We start from the raw sequence: 17,430 nt of genomic DNA, 5'->3' as shown, positions 1-17,430 counted from the left end.
ACTGACAGCAACTTAATTACTCTTGCGTCGTTCATGGAAAGCTGGGGATTTACAGTTATAATTTTTCTCAAACACTGCAGAACAGCATTTATTCTAGTGATAACTAATGCTATACTTTGCATATTTTCGGAAACAGACAAATATAATAGAATCACTTATTATATGTCAGGATGAAATAAATAAACCATATATTTGCACAGCACCTTATGCTGTGTTTGAGAATTCCAAGGTCCAGTGAATGCATCACATGCGATTACCGGTTCAGCGGCTAACGTCCCTGTTGTTTGTTTCTCTGCCCGAAGTTGTGAGATGCGCAAACGTTAACGAAAGTTAAACAGAGAGCTAAGTGTCATTCTCTGACAGTTCTTAATGTTGTTTCATCTGATCAGTAATCATTAATCATGTAATCAGCCATTTCCTCTGTTTGAACCACAATGCATGATGGTAAATATTGCATCGTGAGCTACACTACTTTTCAAAATGCATTGTGAGATACATTGAGTGGACTATATGATATATATATATATGTATATATATATGTGTGTGTATATATATATATATATATATATATATATATATATATATATATATATATATATATATATATATATATATATATATATATATATATGTGTGTGTGTGTGTGTGTGTGTGTGTGTGTGTGTGTGTGTTTGTGTTTGACTCTATATAATGTAAGTTTAAATTATTTTTTAATTAATCGCCCAGCTCTGTCTTGCAGTTGGTGAGCCAAAGGTGTGGACCAGGAAAAAGATCCTGACCTGCTGGTGTTGTGTCTGTTTAGAGCACTGACAGGTCACCCATTGATCTGGTCAGCCTCCACATGAGTCAGGGAGTTATTCAAAGGTTAGGTCACAGAGTTAGAGAGGACGATGGTTCCTGTTATTCTGATAAAGAAGTTTTATTCTGATGAAGAGCATCGTCAAACAAAAGAGTCTCTTTTTCTGATCTAAATGGTACACTGTGGTGACAAATTACCCACACAGTGGTATAATTTAGTGAAATGTTCTGTCTGAGAAGATAAAAGAACAGAGCCTGGTGGTCAGACAAATGTTAAACAGACAGAGTAATAGCTTTGTCTGTATTTCTGTTATTTTGGTTTCAGTTATGGAGACATATGGTTGGACAAAAGGTCCAACAGGCTGTTTGATGGTTGTAACAATCTCAGAGCTCAGAGCAGACATTTCCTTTAGCCTACAGCATTTTCAGTTTGAAAGGTGTGTGTTAGCACATTAGGTGAACATATGGCGAGGCCGAGCAGCTTGCTTTGATGGATTTTGGAGTGATTTTATCGTTATGTAGATGTGACACAGCGTTAACTTAAAAGCATGTTTCTGCTCCCCTGGAGGTCCCTGTGGGCCTCCTGAGGTTACTCTGAGGTCAGAGTCTCTGTGTCTATCAAACCCCCGACTGTTAACATGAACCAATTCACCCCTTCATCATTTATTCATGCTGCTGGGTTTGATGGTTGGTGTTGGGGTGAGCTGAGAGGACTTGAAATTCTGAGGAAGTCATGAGTGGGCAGGAAGCAGTAAAGATTTAATGCAGCAGTGGTTAGTGTCACTGCTCCTCTGATGGTTTATCACCTGATCTTCAGGGAGTGATTTTCACATCCAGGCCTTTTTGTTTCTCTTCCAGTCTGCAGTGATGAGCTCTCTGAGGCTGGATCTGTTAAAAAAAGACAACTCTCACTTACTCCCAACAAATTAAAAAATGTGAACACTGTAGTTTATAATCCCATCAGGAGTGAAGGACAATACACAGATGTCTGTACATTTGAACACTGACTGGCAAAAATCTCTGAAATGTAAGGTTCCAAAATGAATGACAATTATAATGATATTAAAAGAGAACAATACACAGAGGGCAGAAGAAGCAGTAAAGATATATAAGAATGCTGCATCATGCTAACATACAGTTCAAATATAAATATAAAGACACATATTCAAATCTTTATTGTGTGATTTTCCTGCTGTAGTGCTTTTATCTGGTGATGTTCAAAGTTATGTTTATCTACTTATGACAGAACTATCTGATTAACTCTTCTCCTCTCTTCAGTCTGAAATGGTCTGGACATGTTTTGTCATCATGGCTGTAAAATTATCTAAAAAATGCTCTCTGTCATCATGGCTGTAAAATTATCTAAAAAATGCTCTCTGTCTGAGTTGGGTTTAATATTTTTCCAGAAAATTAGAGGGATCACATCCTGGGAAAATACTATTAATTTCCAAAGAATCCCAGGAAATTGCATTTTATGTTGGTTTTTTTTGACCAATCCAAAGATGACACTTTTTGTATGTTATAATTATCATCATTTGGGCACAGGAACACAGTTTTTGTCCATCAACACAGGCTACGAATGATGAAAGAGAGCTCCATGCGTGTCGGGACTCGGGAATCACATCTGCTGCTACGCTATTTATGAAAAGCCAAACAGATCGTCTGTGACAGATCTTCTGAAAAGCTTTACGCAGCAAAAAACATCCCTAATAAAACCAATGTTAGACAGAATTACTTCATGAAACATGATGAAGCAAACCATGATTACCTAAACTATTATGTAAAGTGCATTCCTCTGTGGCTGTGTGATGGCCAGGGCCACACAGGGGTAACAGCTCCACTCAATTCATTCCTCAGTTAGTTAACCACACTTTTTCTTTGCAATAATCTACTGACACATTAGGTTGCTTTAACATTAGTTTATTTCAGAATTTAGTCTTACATTGTTTAAATTTAGCGGGCACATTTTTACAATGCAAGATTAGACACATTTCTGTTGCACTAACCATCGTTTCTTTGTTTTGAGTTACCTGGCTGCTGGGGAAGGGCACTTCCTGGAGTGAGCAAAAGGCAGGGCCACGGCCAGCCAATGCTTTTATACTGGAGGCTGTCAAATTGGAAGAATCCAACTGTTCCAATGTCACGGGGGGGGGGGGGGGGGGGGGGGGGGGGGGGATTTGGGGTTTCTTAGTTGACTTTTCTATTAGGTGGCACATAGTCTTGTTTTGTTTTCCCCTTGTGTTTGAATTGGTTTGGCCAAACCACTATATAAGTTGTCCTATTGTTTCATTGTGTTAGGTCTGTTTATGTTCACACCTTAAGTTCAGTTTGAGTTCAGTTATATTAAGTTTACCTCTTTTATAGGCTGAATGCTTATCAGCATGATTTTACAGTTCCTTTTCTTTTTGGGTGAAATTAAAAAGAACCCACTTTTTCAAACAAAGAAACTCCTTTGATGCGTCCTTACTGCTTGGTCCCTGACAGGCTGCTAAGATTTTAGCTGCAAACAGGAATAATAAATTACTATAATTGGTAGTTACATAAAGTAAACCAGTTAATGATACAGATTATAGCTCTCTTAAACTAAAAAAAAATCTGCTAAATTTACCCGTTCAAGGATTCCCTCAACCAATACTTTAAATGAAAGTCAATTCTGTGGCTGCTGAGATTTCAGCTGGGAATGGAAATAGTTAACGATCAGAATTTGTATTTAAGGCGTATTTTTCTTTTTCACAAAAACGTAGCCTACAATATGGCTTAAATCGATTCTGTAGTTGTTCAGGTTGCGAGATGTATCATTTAAAGTTAGCACAAGACGTCTGCTGTGTAAGTGAGCCCTTGTATTACTGTAACTACAGTGAAACACTGCAGCCTGCATTAACATTACCGTGACGTTATAACAGAGGTGCAATTTTTTCCCCCTGTTTTCTAACATTACATTTCCTGAGAATCAAGAACAAGGTTTTGTCAGATCTTCCAGGAATCCCGTCTTCTGTGATTAAACCCTAGTCTGACTTGTGAAAAGCTTGAAGAGCTACAGCCATTTGCATCTTGGCAATAATGCGTTGTTTGCTTTATGTATAGGGCTACGTTTTGAGCTGGTGATTACTATAATGAACCAAACTGGGAAGCAGAAATACTTGTGTTTCCAATGCTGTTTGTATTTTTCCTGATCGACAAACAATGACAGTTACAGTTATAACACTCTGACCAAGGTAAATAAAGAGTCAAAGTAATCACAGTACATGCTATAAAATTCTGTTGTTCAATAAGTTCACACAAGTGGATTCTTTTGAACACATTTGATTTAAATTTTCCTAAATCTAGATATGACTTTGTTTAAGGCATCAGACATGTTGAAGTCTAAAACATTTTGAGAGAATTGTCTTCTAAACATGATGAACTGAGGCTTTTTGCGCATGGACAGACCAAAATCTTTGGTAACAATTCACATCCTCAAAGATCAGAGCGTTTGTATTTGACGTGTGATATCCTGACAAGCCTGTTTCCAGAAAGTCGATCACAGATCTGATGTCTTTGTCTCCCCCCCTTCCCTATTTTTCCTTCCTTTCTTCCTCTATTGATCTGCTCCCTTTCTCCAGGTCCCCAGGGAAGCAGCGATGCCGGCCACCCCCTCCTGAGGTCATTGGAGGAGTCACAATCATAGATCTAACGGGAAAGGCTCTCATCATGGAAACCTCCTGCGTCCTCACTGCGCTCCTCCACCCTGGCTGCAGAGGCTGTAATTGCTGAGGAGGGGTGCTGAGACTGAGACGGGCTGAGCTGAGAAGATAAAAGTCACACAAACCATGTAGTGTAGCTCTCTACAAGGAGGGGGGTGTGATTTATTTTCATTTATGTGATCCCTGTGGCAGCTTTGTGTTTGATCGCTTTGAGTGTGTATGTGGGTGTGGACAGAGCTCGTGAGGAGAAAGTGACAGAGAAGAAGAGGAAAGACAGAAAAATGGTGCTCCACATCACTCCGTACACTAGTACCTGCCTGCACTTCCTGGATGGATTGTCCTGGAGCCTGGTGTTCCCGTGTTACTGGCTCCTGGATCGGCTCCTGGCCTCCTGTGTGGCCACATCGCTGGAGAAGAGACAGCGCTCCCAGGACCCCTGCTCCTTCCTCACGCTGTGTGTCCTGATCTCTGCGCCCCTCTACCTGCTGTTCCTCTTCGTCTCCCTGCCCTTCGCTCTGCTGGGCTTCATCATCTGGGCTCCTCTGCAGGCCATACGCCAGCCTTACCTCTACACCTACCGCAGGTCAGTACACAGCTCTCATCAGCGGCTTCCTACTATTTCCCCCTGAAGCTCATTAAAGGAATACTGTCTAACTTAACTTCCACTAGGTGTCATAGGAGAGCAAAGCTTTAAAAACATAAACAAAGAGGAGTTTTTGACGCACCTCTGACATGTTGAAGCCTCCCCTTTCTCAACTTTAACTCCAACCCTTGATTATATTTATCCCACTGCAGTGTACCATTTCTACTAGTTATTTTACCCTGGCCAATTGTGTTAGAGCATCAACGAGACATGAAAACCCCAGCTTCAAACAAGACCAGGGTGATATGAGAACATATTTTAAGACACTGGCTAATTTGAGCAGAGCTACCTCTGTCCATGGCTTCCATTGTTTAGCAGCCCCACATTAGCACACCTAGCTACCATTTGTTTTAACCCAACATTTATTTCAGCTATTATACTCAGCTAAAAAGTCTCACCATAAGAATAGTGCTGTGTTAATAAATTAACAATGAACACATACTAAGACAATGCACACAATGAATGACAAGATTTACTTACGCATACAAGAGAAGCAAAGCCAGTTCAGAGTCATGCAAGAGCTTTTTAGTGAAGCATAGGGCTCGCCACCAAAGAAAAGCAAGCTTACCTGCGACAGACCTGCGATTTTATACCCCTGGGGGCACGGCTAGGAGTGTTACCGGGATACAGGGTTACCGCCCAATCCGGTCCACGTTGGGTCAGACACATCCCATTTAAACAAACCTAAGGCCAACGTTATTTTGATTCCCTGTGTTGATACTGAACTCAGAATAAAATTTACGTACAATTTGTCAGATTTTTAGCACATTTTGGTCTGAAATGTCAGATATAACACCTTTAAGAATCATTCAACGTACAACATTACCCAGTGTATTGCTTTTCTACTGCCTACACTGTAAAATGTAATTTGTTGACTCTACTTGAAAAAAACTTAGGAAACCAATTGCCTCAAACTTTAAACCAAACAGGATTTTACTGTTGGAATTTCCAAGTAAATTTATAGTAACTTGTGATGGTATTCTGAAGAAAACTCCGCTTTCAAGAGCAAAAGGTGCAAATACATGCATTATAAAGTTACCTCCTACTCAGAGTTCGAAAATTCCAACTTCTGCGTGGGAACGCTCAACAGGAATGCCCCCCGAGATCGGAATTTTTGAATGGGAAATCGAAGCATCCACACCAGCCGGAGTTTACAAGTTTTTCCGACTTGGCAACTGGAACACTTTAACTCGGAAATGACGTCATTCCCACTCCCAACTTCTCAATTCTGAGTACAAATAGAAATTCTATTGCAATAGTAAATGAGGGTTAGGGTTATAAATAACTCCACAAAAAAAAAAAAAAAAAAAAAAAACCTCTAAAAAATACCCACAATGCAACCGGGTAGCACGAGAAGAAATGTTTTATTCCCACCAAAATACCTTTATGTCTAGTTGACAGGCATTTCTGATTGTGACAGGCAGGTTTTAAATTGAAAAATATTTTGTAGTTGAGATCATGCCAATTTATACTTTTGTGTAATCACAACAACTTCAGTAATCTTTGCCATCCGACTTAAAATACTATGTTACAACAACAAATGCATTTTATAGTGTATTTGCCATTTTTAAACACATTTCCTGATGGCTGACAGAGATCCTATTGGGTGGTTTCTTGGAGCGACTGATTGGGATACATAAATCCTTCCCATCCCCTCGATCTCTGTTGGTGGGTGTTTCTGATTTTCTGAGTGGCTGTTCTGGGAAACAGCTCTTTTCACTTTGACTTTTATTATCATTCTGCATCAGCATGAGCTTAAAACAAACTGGAGGTGAAAATGAGCTGCACTGCTCTGGCATCATGCTCCAATTTTTGATCCGTCGTCTCTTTTATTGATGTTTTAAAGGTTTGAAGAAAACACAGTCATTATCTTCAGTCATGATCGACTTCTCATTGGTTGGCCTGCCATGTGCCACGCTCCCACCCCTCCCCACAATAACCACAAACTTTGAAATGTTAGGCTCTGTTTGCTTCGGAGTTCTTTAATCAGATGTCCTATCGCCTCTCAGAGTAAAATGTGATAGAGCTTCCCTTTGTGTTCCCATCCTGTAATTATTCTGCTGCCACAGCCTTGATGTGGTAATAATTATCCAATTTCAAGGGTGCCACCGTTGTCATAGTTTGAAATCAAAGCGCTGTGATCATTTTGGAGTGAGTCAGAAGAAACAGGAACAAAATGGAGAAATGTTAGAGGAGAGATTCAGCGAGAACAACATGTGTCATCAGACTGTATCTTATGATGTGCACCATGCTGGTTTTTATATATCTCTACAGACAGATTCCTTTGAGGCTGAAAACTTAAAGTGACAGAAACTTAATTAAGCTGAATAATTAACTAACAGCCATTCCCCACAGAGAGGCTGATATGATCAGGTTTTAGAGCACCTTACTGTGGAAACCTGCAGATATATTAATGAGAAAATGTATCTGTATCCAGTAATTCAGGAAAGTCCAAACTTTCTTCAAAGACGGCTTCGTTTGATTCTGTGAAAATGACCAAGGGATGGCAGCTCTTACTGGCATGTTTATTAACCATTAAGTAACATCTGAATGCTCTGTTAACTCTTTCTTGTATGGATTTCGGTAAAATCAGTCTCTCAGTGGGGTCAAACTTCCTTATTCCATCATCACAGACTGATGAGATCAAAGCTCACCTGTCTCTCAGGTATCTCTGATACTAGATGATCAGTGGTCAGTTTTCTGCAGTGTTAAATGCTGCGTAAACATCAGCAAACTCTGCTTCAGACCAAGGAACACGTTCTCCATTAGGGGGCGATATGGGGAACTCTCACATTCTCACATCTTGGTAGATTCATATAAAGACGTCAGCTGTAGGATTTGTTGAGTTTCTGAGGAATGTACACAGCTTTGGCTTTATACAAGCTTCCTATGCACAGTCCAGATGTAGTTTAGCGAGACCTTACAGATAGACTTTGGTTTGTGACCTCATCAGATCAGAACAGGGTTCATTCCAGAGACATAGACAATACATTGTAAGATGAAAGCGGCTACATGAAGATGGACTGTCAAGATATGGCCTAAACTGGTATAGATCTTTCTGAAACTACATTTGCATCAAAAATAAGACTGTAGTTCGGATTTCAAAAGTGTTAGCCATAAATGTCAAACATCCCTGTATCATTTTAGAACCAAAGCCCTAAAAATGATGAGGCTCCTCCTCTCTGCAGCACACAGTGGCCCTCATTTATCAATCCTGCATGGGAATTGGCACAGGTCTGGGTGTAAAAACGATTCTACAGCAACGTTCACGTGTGATTTGAGAAACGTGCATATCAGGGCCAATCACGGCGTGCTTGACCCTGATATGGGGCCAACCAAACCTGATCAGCTGTTGATTAATGTGGCAGCTGAAAACAATCGTAATTTACACAACACGCCCCTAAATATTCAATGTTCAGCTGGCTGAACCCACAGAATTTAAGACATGGAGAGACACATTACGGGAAAAAGGAAACTTCTCCATGGTGGTAATCGACAACGGCATAGCAACAGAGGTAGGGAGGAAATGATGTTGCGTTGTTTGGCAAGGAAATCCCTACAGTGATACAGCAGCGGGGATGTGACAAAGTAAAATACAGCAGAGTTTTAAACATTTGATTTACATATCCTTCGTTTACACCTTGATTAATTCATCCGTGATGTCTAACGATTAGACGCCACAGTATTATTAATTGTTTCCGTTCAGGTTCAGAAATGTGATCAGTTGGCTTTTAAAAACGTGTTTAAGCTCTGAAAGAAGCTGCAGACTCCAGCCTGAAACTGTCACAGACTGAGGAGGGAGTGGAGCTGAAGTGTGTTGGTCATTCTTACGTACGAGTAGACCGGAGTTTATGATTATTCGTACCACGAGACGAGCACATAGGTTGTGATCTCATGTAAATGAACTTTTTTGTTAATGAATAAGTAAGATTTTCACTCTAGGTTCACATTTATACGATACTATTGTGGGAAGGGAAATAATCTTCACAGTAAATCTTGTAATCAATACAGCTTTCTTTAAAAAATCCAGGCTGAAAGTTCAACCCGGTGCCCTCTGAATGTTCTCTCAGAGACCTGGCGTGGAATTTGAGGGTACCTGACGCCCACGTTCAGATTGATAAATGCTGATCTGTGCGTGGAAAGGAGCATAAATCCATTTTTCAGGCGTACGCACATTTGATAAATAAGGGCTGGTTTGACTTTGATTGGTTGAAGCTACATGAACTGAGAGACTCGTTACCTTCTATGAATCTGGTGAACTAGTGTAGCAATGGCGGTAATACAAAGCAGTAGATTTCCTCATCTAATCTGGTCCTCTAATCTGTATTATTATCGTTTCCTGTGTACAGACCAGACAAACACCAGGCCGAGCAGGGCCAAGCTGGACCAGGTGGTGTTGGGACTGGAGAGTGGAGGCCACAAGGGAGAAGCTTCTGCTTTTGCAGTGCCAACGTATGCCTGCTGCCCGACTCTCTGGCTAGGATCAACAACCTTTCAGACACCCACAGGAGAGCCCGTGAGGTAGGGAAAAGGATCCGCAATGGTGCCAGTCGCCCTCAGATCAAAATCTACATTGACTCACCTACCAACACCTCCATCAGGTAAGAGCGCCGCAGATTACCAAATGTTACCACATTAATCGAAGAAATGCCTCAACTAACGTCTTTCTTCTGCTCTGCTCCATCTGACAGCGCGGCATCCTTCTGTAGCCTCGCCACAGGTTTCCGCCGCACCTCCTCTCTGGACCAGCGCCCAGACCAGACACACACCACCAATGGCCCAGCAGACCAGGAAACAGAACCCCTCACCGAGTGCCCAATTCATGCCTCAGGTGCCACCGACTGCCCGGTCCACCCTAGTTCTGCAGGAGATCAGGGCTCTGAATGCCCCCTTCACTCAGAAGGAGCAGACACGACTAAAGACTGCCCCCTTCATCCTGCAGAGACCAACGGTGGCTCAGACTGTCCTGTTCACACCTCAGGAGAGGCTCCAGACTGCCCTATGCATTCCACAGCAGGCCAGAATGCCCAAAGCCATCAAGACTGCCCCATGCATGGAGAAGGGGTCCAGCCAAAACCAACTCCAGATTGTCCACTTCACACCTCAGGGGTTCAAATCAGCATCAGTGCCCCAGAGCCGGACCCCCAGGACGAGGAGGGTGAGACAGGGAACCATCGAGGAGAGCAGGCAGGGGGAGACACAGGCAGCATGACCGCCTCCAGGGAATCCCTCACACGCTACCACGGAGGTGACGGAGGAACAGGGATTTCCTCCAACAATACACTCTCCCATGTCCCTCGCACCTCGGTCTTTAAACGCCCTGGACGCAAACGCCGTCATGGAGACGAAACATTCGACCACGAGATCTCTGCCTTCTTTCCTGCCAATTTGGATTTCCTGGCTCTACAGGAAGTGTTTGACCACGGAGCAGTAACCAGACTGAGGCGACAGCTGCATCGCTATTTCCCCTACGTCCTGAGCGATGTCGGGCGGTACGGCTGGAAAGGCTGCTGCTCAAGGTTTAAATTCCTGAACAGCGGGCTGATGCTGGCCAGCCGCTACCCGATCCTGGATGCTCGATATGAGTGCTTCCCCAATGGGAGGGGAGAGGACGCACTCGCTGCCAAGGGGGTGCTATTTGCCAAGGTTAGTGAACCATCTCATTCTTTCTGCTCATTGTAGTGACGCTTCTTGCAAATTTGTTTTGCAGAATCAAATTTTTTGATGGTAGACATTTTCAAGTTTCTTGACAGCAGATGATTGAGTTGGAGTAAGCAGCTAAGCTAAAGGCTAATCTTTGGTCTATGGGAGGAAACAAACAATAGACCTGCACGTTTGTTTGATCTGAGAATTCCAGGTCAAAAGTTAAATTTGGATTCAGTGAAAAGGTGAGCCTAGCATTTTAAGATATGAAAAGGTGTATTTTCATAATTATATCTAATTCATTTTTACTGGTAGATCCTTTTGACTGATATGACTGATGTTTAATTCTCTGACCCACTAAGATCTAATATGTGTAACCCTAATTTCCCAAACCATTTTGAAAGGTTCAAACTACTTAAAGTCTTAATTTGACCAAATTTACTGAGGACAACATTTTAAACAAAGAATGGTGAAGAAAAATGGCGGCTTATTGAAAATTTGATGCCAGCAACATGTTTTATGACAGTTGGGATTGAACCTTGTTTGCCATTCTGTTACTTAACTTCAATTTAAAAACACTCAGTGAACATTAGGGACTCGTGGAGACCAGTTTCTTGAGTTTTTGAAAAAAGAAATATTCTATTTCCAGCAAAATATTGTAGCTGATGAACAGTTTAGGGGTGTGTGTTTGGTCCCATTTTTGGTTTCATGATGCAACTACAGACCTGTTTACGACCAGCAGTTCAGCTTGGTTAATCTCCTTATGGCACATATTTTGTTGCGTTTCCTTTGGCTGAAACCGGAAAAGACCTTCTGATACCGTTGCATACCATCCCATTTATCTGTAATCTCCTGTGCCAAACATACCAGTTCGACCCCAGAAGGTGGAGCCAGAAACACTGCAGTCTGTTGATTGGTCGAATGAATCATCACTTCCTGTGTGACAGCAGCAATAGACACTGTGTCGTGCTGCTATGCTGTCACGCTATCACTTAACTTACCTGGCAATTGGCATCTGACTTACACACCACCAAGAAGCGCACAGTTGACTGTGGAAATGCAAACAGGATCAGGCTTTGCAGATTCAACCCATGCCAAATTGAACTGATCCATACCGGACCACTTGGTGGTAACAGGGCTGAATGCTCTTTATGGCTGAAAGAAGGCCAGTTTAGGACATAGACTTCTCTACCACAGAGTTTTTTTAGGCCAAAATAACCAGAGTGGCACCTGTGTATTCCAATACCACTGTTGGTTTATAACGTGATTGTGTATGAGCCCAAATCTTGAGTCCAAGCTGAGTCTTTACTCCTTAAAGAGGCAGGTGCCAGTCAGTTCCTAAATTAAGTTTGACAAAAGTCCATATTTGAGTCAGGACGACAGGTTCCATAAGTGCACATTCTGTATACATCAGTACGTCGTGACATGAAAACTTGTTGCACAGTGGAGGGATTTCAACGTAGTTCAGGTCTTTCTTTGGATCTCTCAATGTTCTCAAATTATCTCTGAGTCCACGGAGTCTGTCTGTCTATTCATTTTGGAAAGTAATAAGGAAGGTTCAATTTTCAGTCATTTCATTCAATCTCTAACTGGGCTGTGTTTGAGCAGAGTGTCACTTTGGGCTTAAGTTTCAGCTTTCCATGAAGCAGAGGAGTGAGTGTCTTTGCTCTGATTGCTGCTTGGTGCCATTTCAGCTGAAAGCAAATCTAATCATCTGTGACACAGCTATCTGTACTGTTGGCAGCTCAAACCGCCCATTGAGTCTATTTATACGAAATTAACTTATTATACATTTGTGAGAGATAGAGTGTGAAGAGCGTGCGAAACAGGGGTGGAGAAAGACGGTGTTAAAAAAACCTGTCAGTTGTCTGCATCATCAGCATGGATGTGTGTCGTACCTCAAAGACACGACACTGCAAAACATTTACTCTTCTTTAAAATAACTTCTCCACCATCTGTTTGCTCTATTTCCAAACCAACCCCATGAATCTTTGTTGGTGATGCCAATCAGAACATGTTTTATTCCCCCTTAGCTTCAAACTGAATTGAAGATAGAAAAGCAGATTGTAGACAGCACCTGGTTAAAAAAAACACTGACCTTCCTCCCACATCCATTCAGATATAACACATGTGTGATTATGGTGAGTGCACACACCATAGTAATTATACAACACTTACAACTCCACATCTCGCTCTGCTATGTTGGTGGTCACGTGTTTCTAAGAACTTTAACATGATGGTTAGGAATCTAACAAGATGTTGTGAAGTTTCCCTTCCTACATAAAAACACAGGTTACACATATTAACCACGCCTTATTCAAAGGCACTGTGAGGGCTCTCTGAGTGATATGTGTTTGCCTGTCCATAACCTATGGTTTGAAATGAGATTCTCAGTGCCAAACTGTTTATTTCTAAATGCTACTTCTCAGTATCTGAGGTTGAGTTGGATTTTCCCTGGAGAAGACCAAAAGTTCTTTTGATTACACCACACAGCTGGACTATCTGACAGGAAAAAAAAGTGATAGAGCACGGGCTGAGTATTGGATGATCTGTTTATGATGATGTCCGTTCCAACCCACAATCAGCAGTTATTCTGTAGTGGTCTGTTCAAACTTGAGAGTCTATCAATAAAATGAGGAGTGAGCTCTGCTTGGTGAGGTTGGAGTTGGTCGATGAGCACTGGGAGGATAGAACACATTACAGACACGTCTCAGGGCATCTGTCTTTTGTTATCATCAAGTGTGTGCTCTCTAAATGTGAGACGTTTTGGAGATTCCTGTGTTCCAGCCTTAAGTCTCTTATGAATACATCCAACAGCTCAGAGCAGAGAAAAACACAGACATTGGCTACTTGAGCCATGATAAAAATGGCTCCCTGCCAAAGGAAACCAAACCAGTCCTTAGCAAGAACACAATTAGACCCAACTGAGCTCTTGCACTGATCAATCTCCTGGTTCTTTTGATGGAAAAACAGAGACTTGAAAAAGAAAAAGCATTTCAGAATGTTGATTCAAAATCTGTGAGGGGAAAACTGCTTTGTAAATTCATTTGACTGTATGAGTAGTACTACTGATTTTTACAGACCGTGTTAGAGGGTTAACAAGCTTGTTTTGGACTCTGGTGTTGGGCTAGCTTTCTCAGCTATTGGTCTAGTTTTGGACTGGACTGTGCTGGTCATAAAACAGGCTGGAGACTTACAGTGAGTGATACATGTGAAGATTGAGATGTGTGCTGTGTATGTTCAGGTTGTCTCTGGTCACCTTTGGTATTCAGAACTACTAACAGCTGGAAATCAAGTATAAAGCACAGACAAGTGATGGTATTTCATCTGCAGTCTTTGAGGTGTGCTATGTTTTGGTGACATCGGTTTCAACACCTCTTTAACTTAACTATAAGGAGCAGTCCAACATATTTTACAATCTATTAACCATTAAGCCTGCGCCATACAGACACAACAATTCTTCAAGCATAAGCAAAGTTTCATGATGTGGTTAAATAAAAACTATTAGCCACGGGGTTTCTCCATTTCTCCACTCTTACTAATGTCTTTCTTGAGCTGGAGCAGTAATGCAGCATAGAGCTTATAAAGAAAACATGCACTGAGTCAGTGACAGTATAAGCAGTTGTTGTTGTTGTTGTTGTTGTTGTGTTAGTGTGTGTTTGGTTTAGCTTCCTGTCCCTGTACCTGCCCCTGTGATGAGTGTTGACAGTGGATGTGTTCATTAATCAGACTCGTCCTGTGGCTGTCAGGATGTGAGTCTGGCTCTGATCCAGCTCCTGGTGGCTCAGCAGCACTTTATGTTACCTGAGTGAGCGTCTGTAGTTGTTTGTATGTCCGTACATGCCCTTACACATAGCAGATTTAATAAAGACACACTCCATCACGGCTTGCTTGCATGCTGACAGCCTCATCCTGTTAGTCCTGCTGCCTGTTTGCTGTCACTGCAGCTTACAAGCTGACCTCACATCCCTGTTTAACTGCCCGCTTGTTTAGGAGGTCAGTCCAGGCCTCTGTGACAAGCTGGCTGTCGTCCAGCTGGCAGGTTCACATCTCACTGAATGCTGATTTTACTCTCATCAGAAAGAGGAGGAAACATGCTTGGTTAAACCTACATATCTACAGTGGGGAAAATAAGTCTTGAACATGTCAACTTTTTTCGCATCACATTTATTTCCAAAGATGCAATTCGAACAAAATTTTTACCAGACATTGGTATTAACTCAAATATACTCAAAATACATGGCTCCATTCATTGCCCCATCAATTATATGAAGTTTGCCAACACCATGAGATGAGAAACAACCCCATGCCATGATGCTTCCACCTCCAAACTTCACTGTTGGTGTAGTGTTTTTTGGGTGATGTACAGTGCCATTTTTCCTCCAAAAATGGTATGTAGTACGACAGCCGAAAAGTTCAGTTTTAACTTTAAACAAGCTTCAACATGCCTTTTCTTGAGGAATGGAGTCTTGCAGGCTGAGCGTCTATAGAGGCCATGGCGGTGGAGTGCATTGCCTATTGTTTTCTCTGTAACAATTGTACCTGCTGCCTCCAAGTCTTTCTGGAGCACTTTCAGGGTGGTCCTTGGCTTGTTGAGTACTCTTCTGACTATCTTTCTGACTCCCTGGTCAGAAATCTTCAATGAGCTCCTGTGCGTGGCCTGTTGATGGTAAGGTGATGCTTCTTCCACTTGTGAATAATGGCCCCAAAGGTGCTGACTGGAATATTTAGGTGCTTTAAGTCTGTAACCAGTTCCATTCTGATGCTGAGCAACAATCAGGTTGTGAATGTCTTCAGAGAGCTCTTTGCCTTTCCCCATCATGAGGTGTGTCGTATTCAACTGCTTGGTGACAAAAAAAAACACCTTTTTTATAGGACCATCAATTTGCTCTAGCCCAGCTGATGTTGGTTTGCGCTAATTGGAAGTTCAAGTAATAGTTACTGACAGATTTCAGGTGGTATGGTGCATTTCCTTGCCAAAGTATACAGCCTTTCCATGGTGTGTTCAATACTTTTTTCCTGTGTTATCGTACTTAATTCCACATAATCATTACTTATGGATTTGAACGTTGTGATTTCTTTTCATGCGTGGATTATTTGAGTAAATACCAATGTCTGGTAAAAAATTTTGTTTGAATTGCATCTTTGGAAATAAATTTAATGAGAAAAAAGTTGACATGTTCAATAAGTATTTTCCCCACTGTATTTTCTTATCCCACCTTCCTGACGTGTCCAACCACTGCCTATTTATATCATCTTCAGCGACATGTGTCAAAAAACTTAAGGAATAAGCACGTTCAGGCCCTTAAGATACAAAATGTCATTTTGATTAGACATAAGACATGGCTAGATTTGACAGCTAGAGAAGTATCCCTGTGGACTCTCTGATTCAGTATATTTAGTTGCAAAATCTTCACATTACTTCAAAACTGAGACAGGACCTTTCTTAAGGGGTTATGAGGAAAGATGGCAACAAACCGCCATCTTCTTCTGGTCTACTTCTGGTTTTAGTCCGATGTTTATTCCGTCCATGCTTATAGTGAACAAGACCTCATAAAGCGATTCCTTAGATTGGATGCTAGGTTGGAGCTGCTGCCATGGCCTGTCAACATCTATACAGGCTGTGATGATTTACCAGAAACCATTGCGCGGTTTATCAAGTCTGTCGGTCAAGCTGTGTGGATTTACTGCCCTGTGTTCGTTTAATCCAGCACAGTGACCACAGCATAAAATGTTGATATGACATCCACGACCTTTGTTATCCCATTTATTTTTCAAGCCTGCACACATACAGAAATCCCTTTAAGGGTCAATGTTTTATTTTCAACTGCATGGCTAACGAACATGAAGCAAATTCATCAAAGGTGTCAGTGTTGAAATGAAAACGTCAGACAGATTTAAGAGCTCATTTGTCTGCCGTGCTCCCAGCATCCACAGCCCACATGTATATTTGGTTCACTGCATGTTGTTTTCATACTGCACGGTGTTTTTCACATCACTGAAACATGCATCAGCTCTGGCTTTTGCTGGTCCGTCCTCTGAAGCTGTGTCTCAGCCAGCTGCAGGCTTTGATGTGCCTGCTGTTTGCCGCTCGTCTCCCTCCATCCTGCAGACGTCTTGGCAGCTCTCCAAGGCAGCATCTTGTTATAAACCCTTGCCCCCCCTCTGTGAACCTTTGGTCACTCTCACTCTTTGCCACTCAACACTCCAGCTTGCTATGCAGCCAGCTGGGATGCAGCTCATTGGATTCAGTTAATTTGATGTACCTGATGTTCACGCTGTGTTTCCGTTAGCAGCTTACAGAGACACAGTGCTCTGTCTTTCATACACAACCAAAACTGGATCAGAGTTCAGAGCCTATGTTGAAGAGAGCATGTTGATATTATTGCTCTCATTTCACTTTTTTTTCCTTTACATCTTATTCACAGGCAATGTTCATTCAGGTTCTGTATATACACTGAAGGACAAACTCCTTAGGATAAAACTGTTTAACGGCTCATAAATGAAATATCTAACCAGCCAATCACATGGATGCAACTAAGTGCATTGAGGTATATAGAAAGGGCCAGATTAGTTGTAACTTGTTACAGCTGAGGTCTGCAGAAGAACATCTCTGAACACACAACACGTCCAACCTTGAGGCAGATGGGCTACAGCAGCAGA

The 17,430-nt window shown here is 41.8% G+C and overlaps 2 protein-coding genes across 2 annotated transcripts in view; both read left to right on the top strand.

The window, feature by feature from the left end:
- Nucleotides 1–17,430, top strand: part of LOC141796179 (NACHT, LRR and PYD domains-containing protein 12-like) — a 600,880-nt gene that overhangs the window by 227,223 nt on the left and 356,227 nt on the right. The gene's annotated exons all lie outside the window — the stretch shown is intronic.
- smpd3 (sphingomyelin phosphodiesterase 3) overlaps nt 1–17,430 on the top strand; it is a 106,440-nt gene that overhangs the window by 45,810 nt on the left and 43,200 nt on the right. Inside the window, exons 2-4 of the mRNA XM_074676916.1 lie at nt 4,401–5,064; nt 9,474–9,725; nt 9,816–10,770. Of these exons, the coding sequence (XP_074533017.1) occupies nt 4,763–5,064; nt 9,474–9,725; nt 9,816–10,770 (1,509 nt within the window). The 5' untranslated portion in view covers nt 4,401–4,762. The remainder of the gene's footprint in view (nt 1–4,400; nt 5,065–9,473; nt 9,726–9,815; nt 10,771–17,430) is intronic.

Source organism: Halichoeres trimaculatus, unplaced genomic scaffold (genome assembly GCF_033239565.1).
Source record: "Halichoeres trimaculatus isolate MK-OKI-2021-1 unplaced genomic scaffold, fHalTri1.1 fHalTri1_scaffold_10, whole genome shotgun sequence".
NCBI classification, from domain to species: domain Eukaryota; kingdom Metazoa; phylum Chordata; class Actinopteri; order Labriformes; family Labridae; genus Halichoeres; species Halichoeres trimaculatus.
Note: the sequence above shows the minus strand (reverse complement) of the source record. Positions and strands in the feature narration are given on the sequence as shown.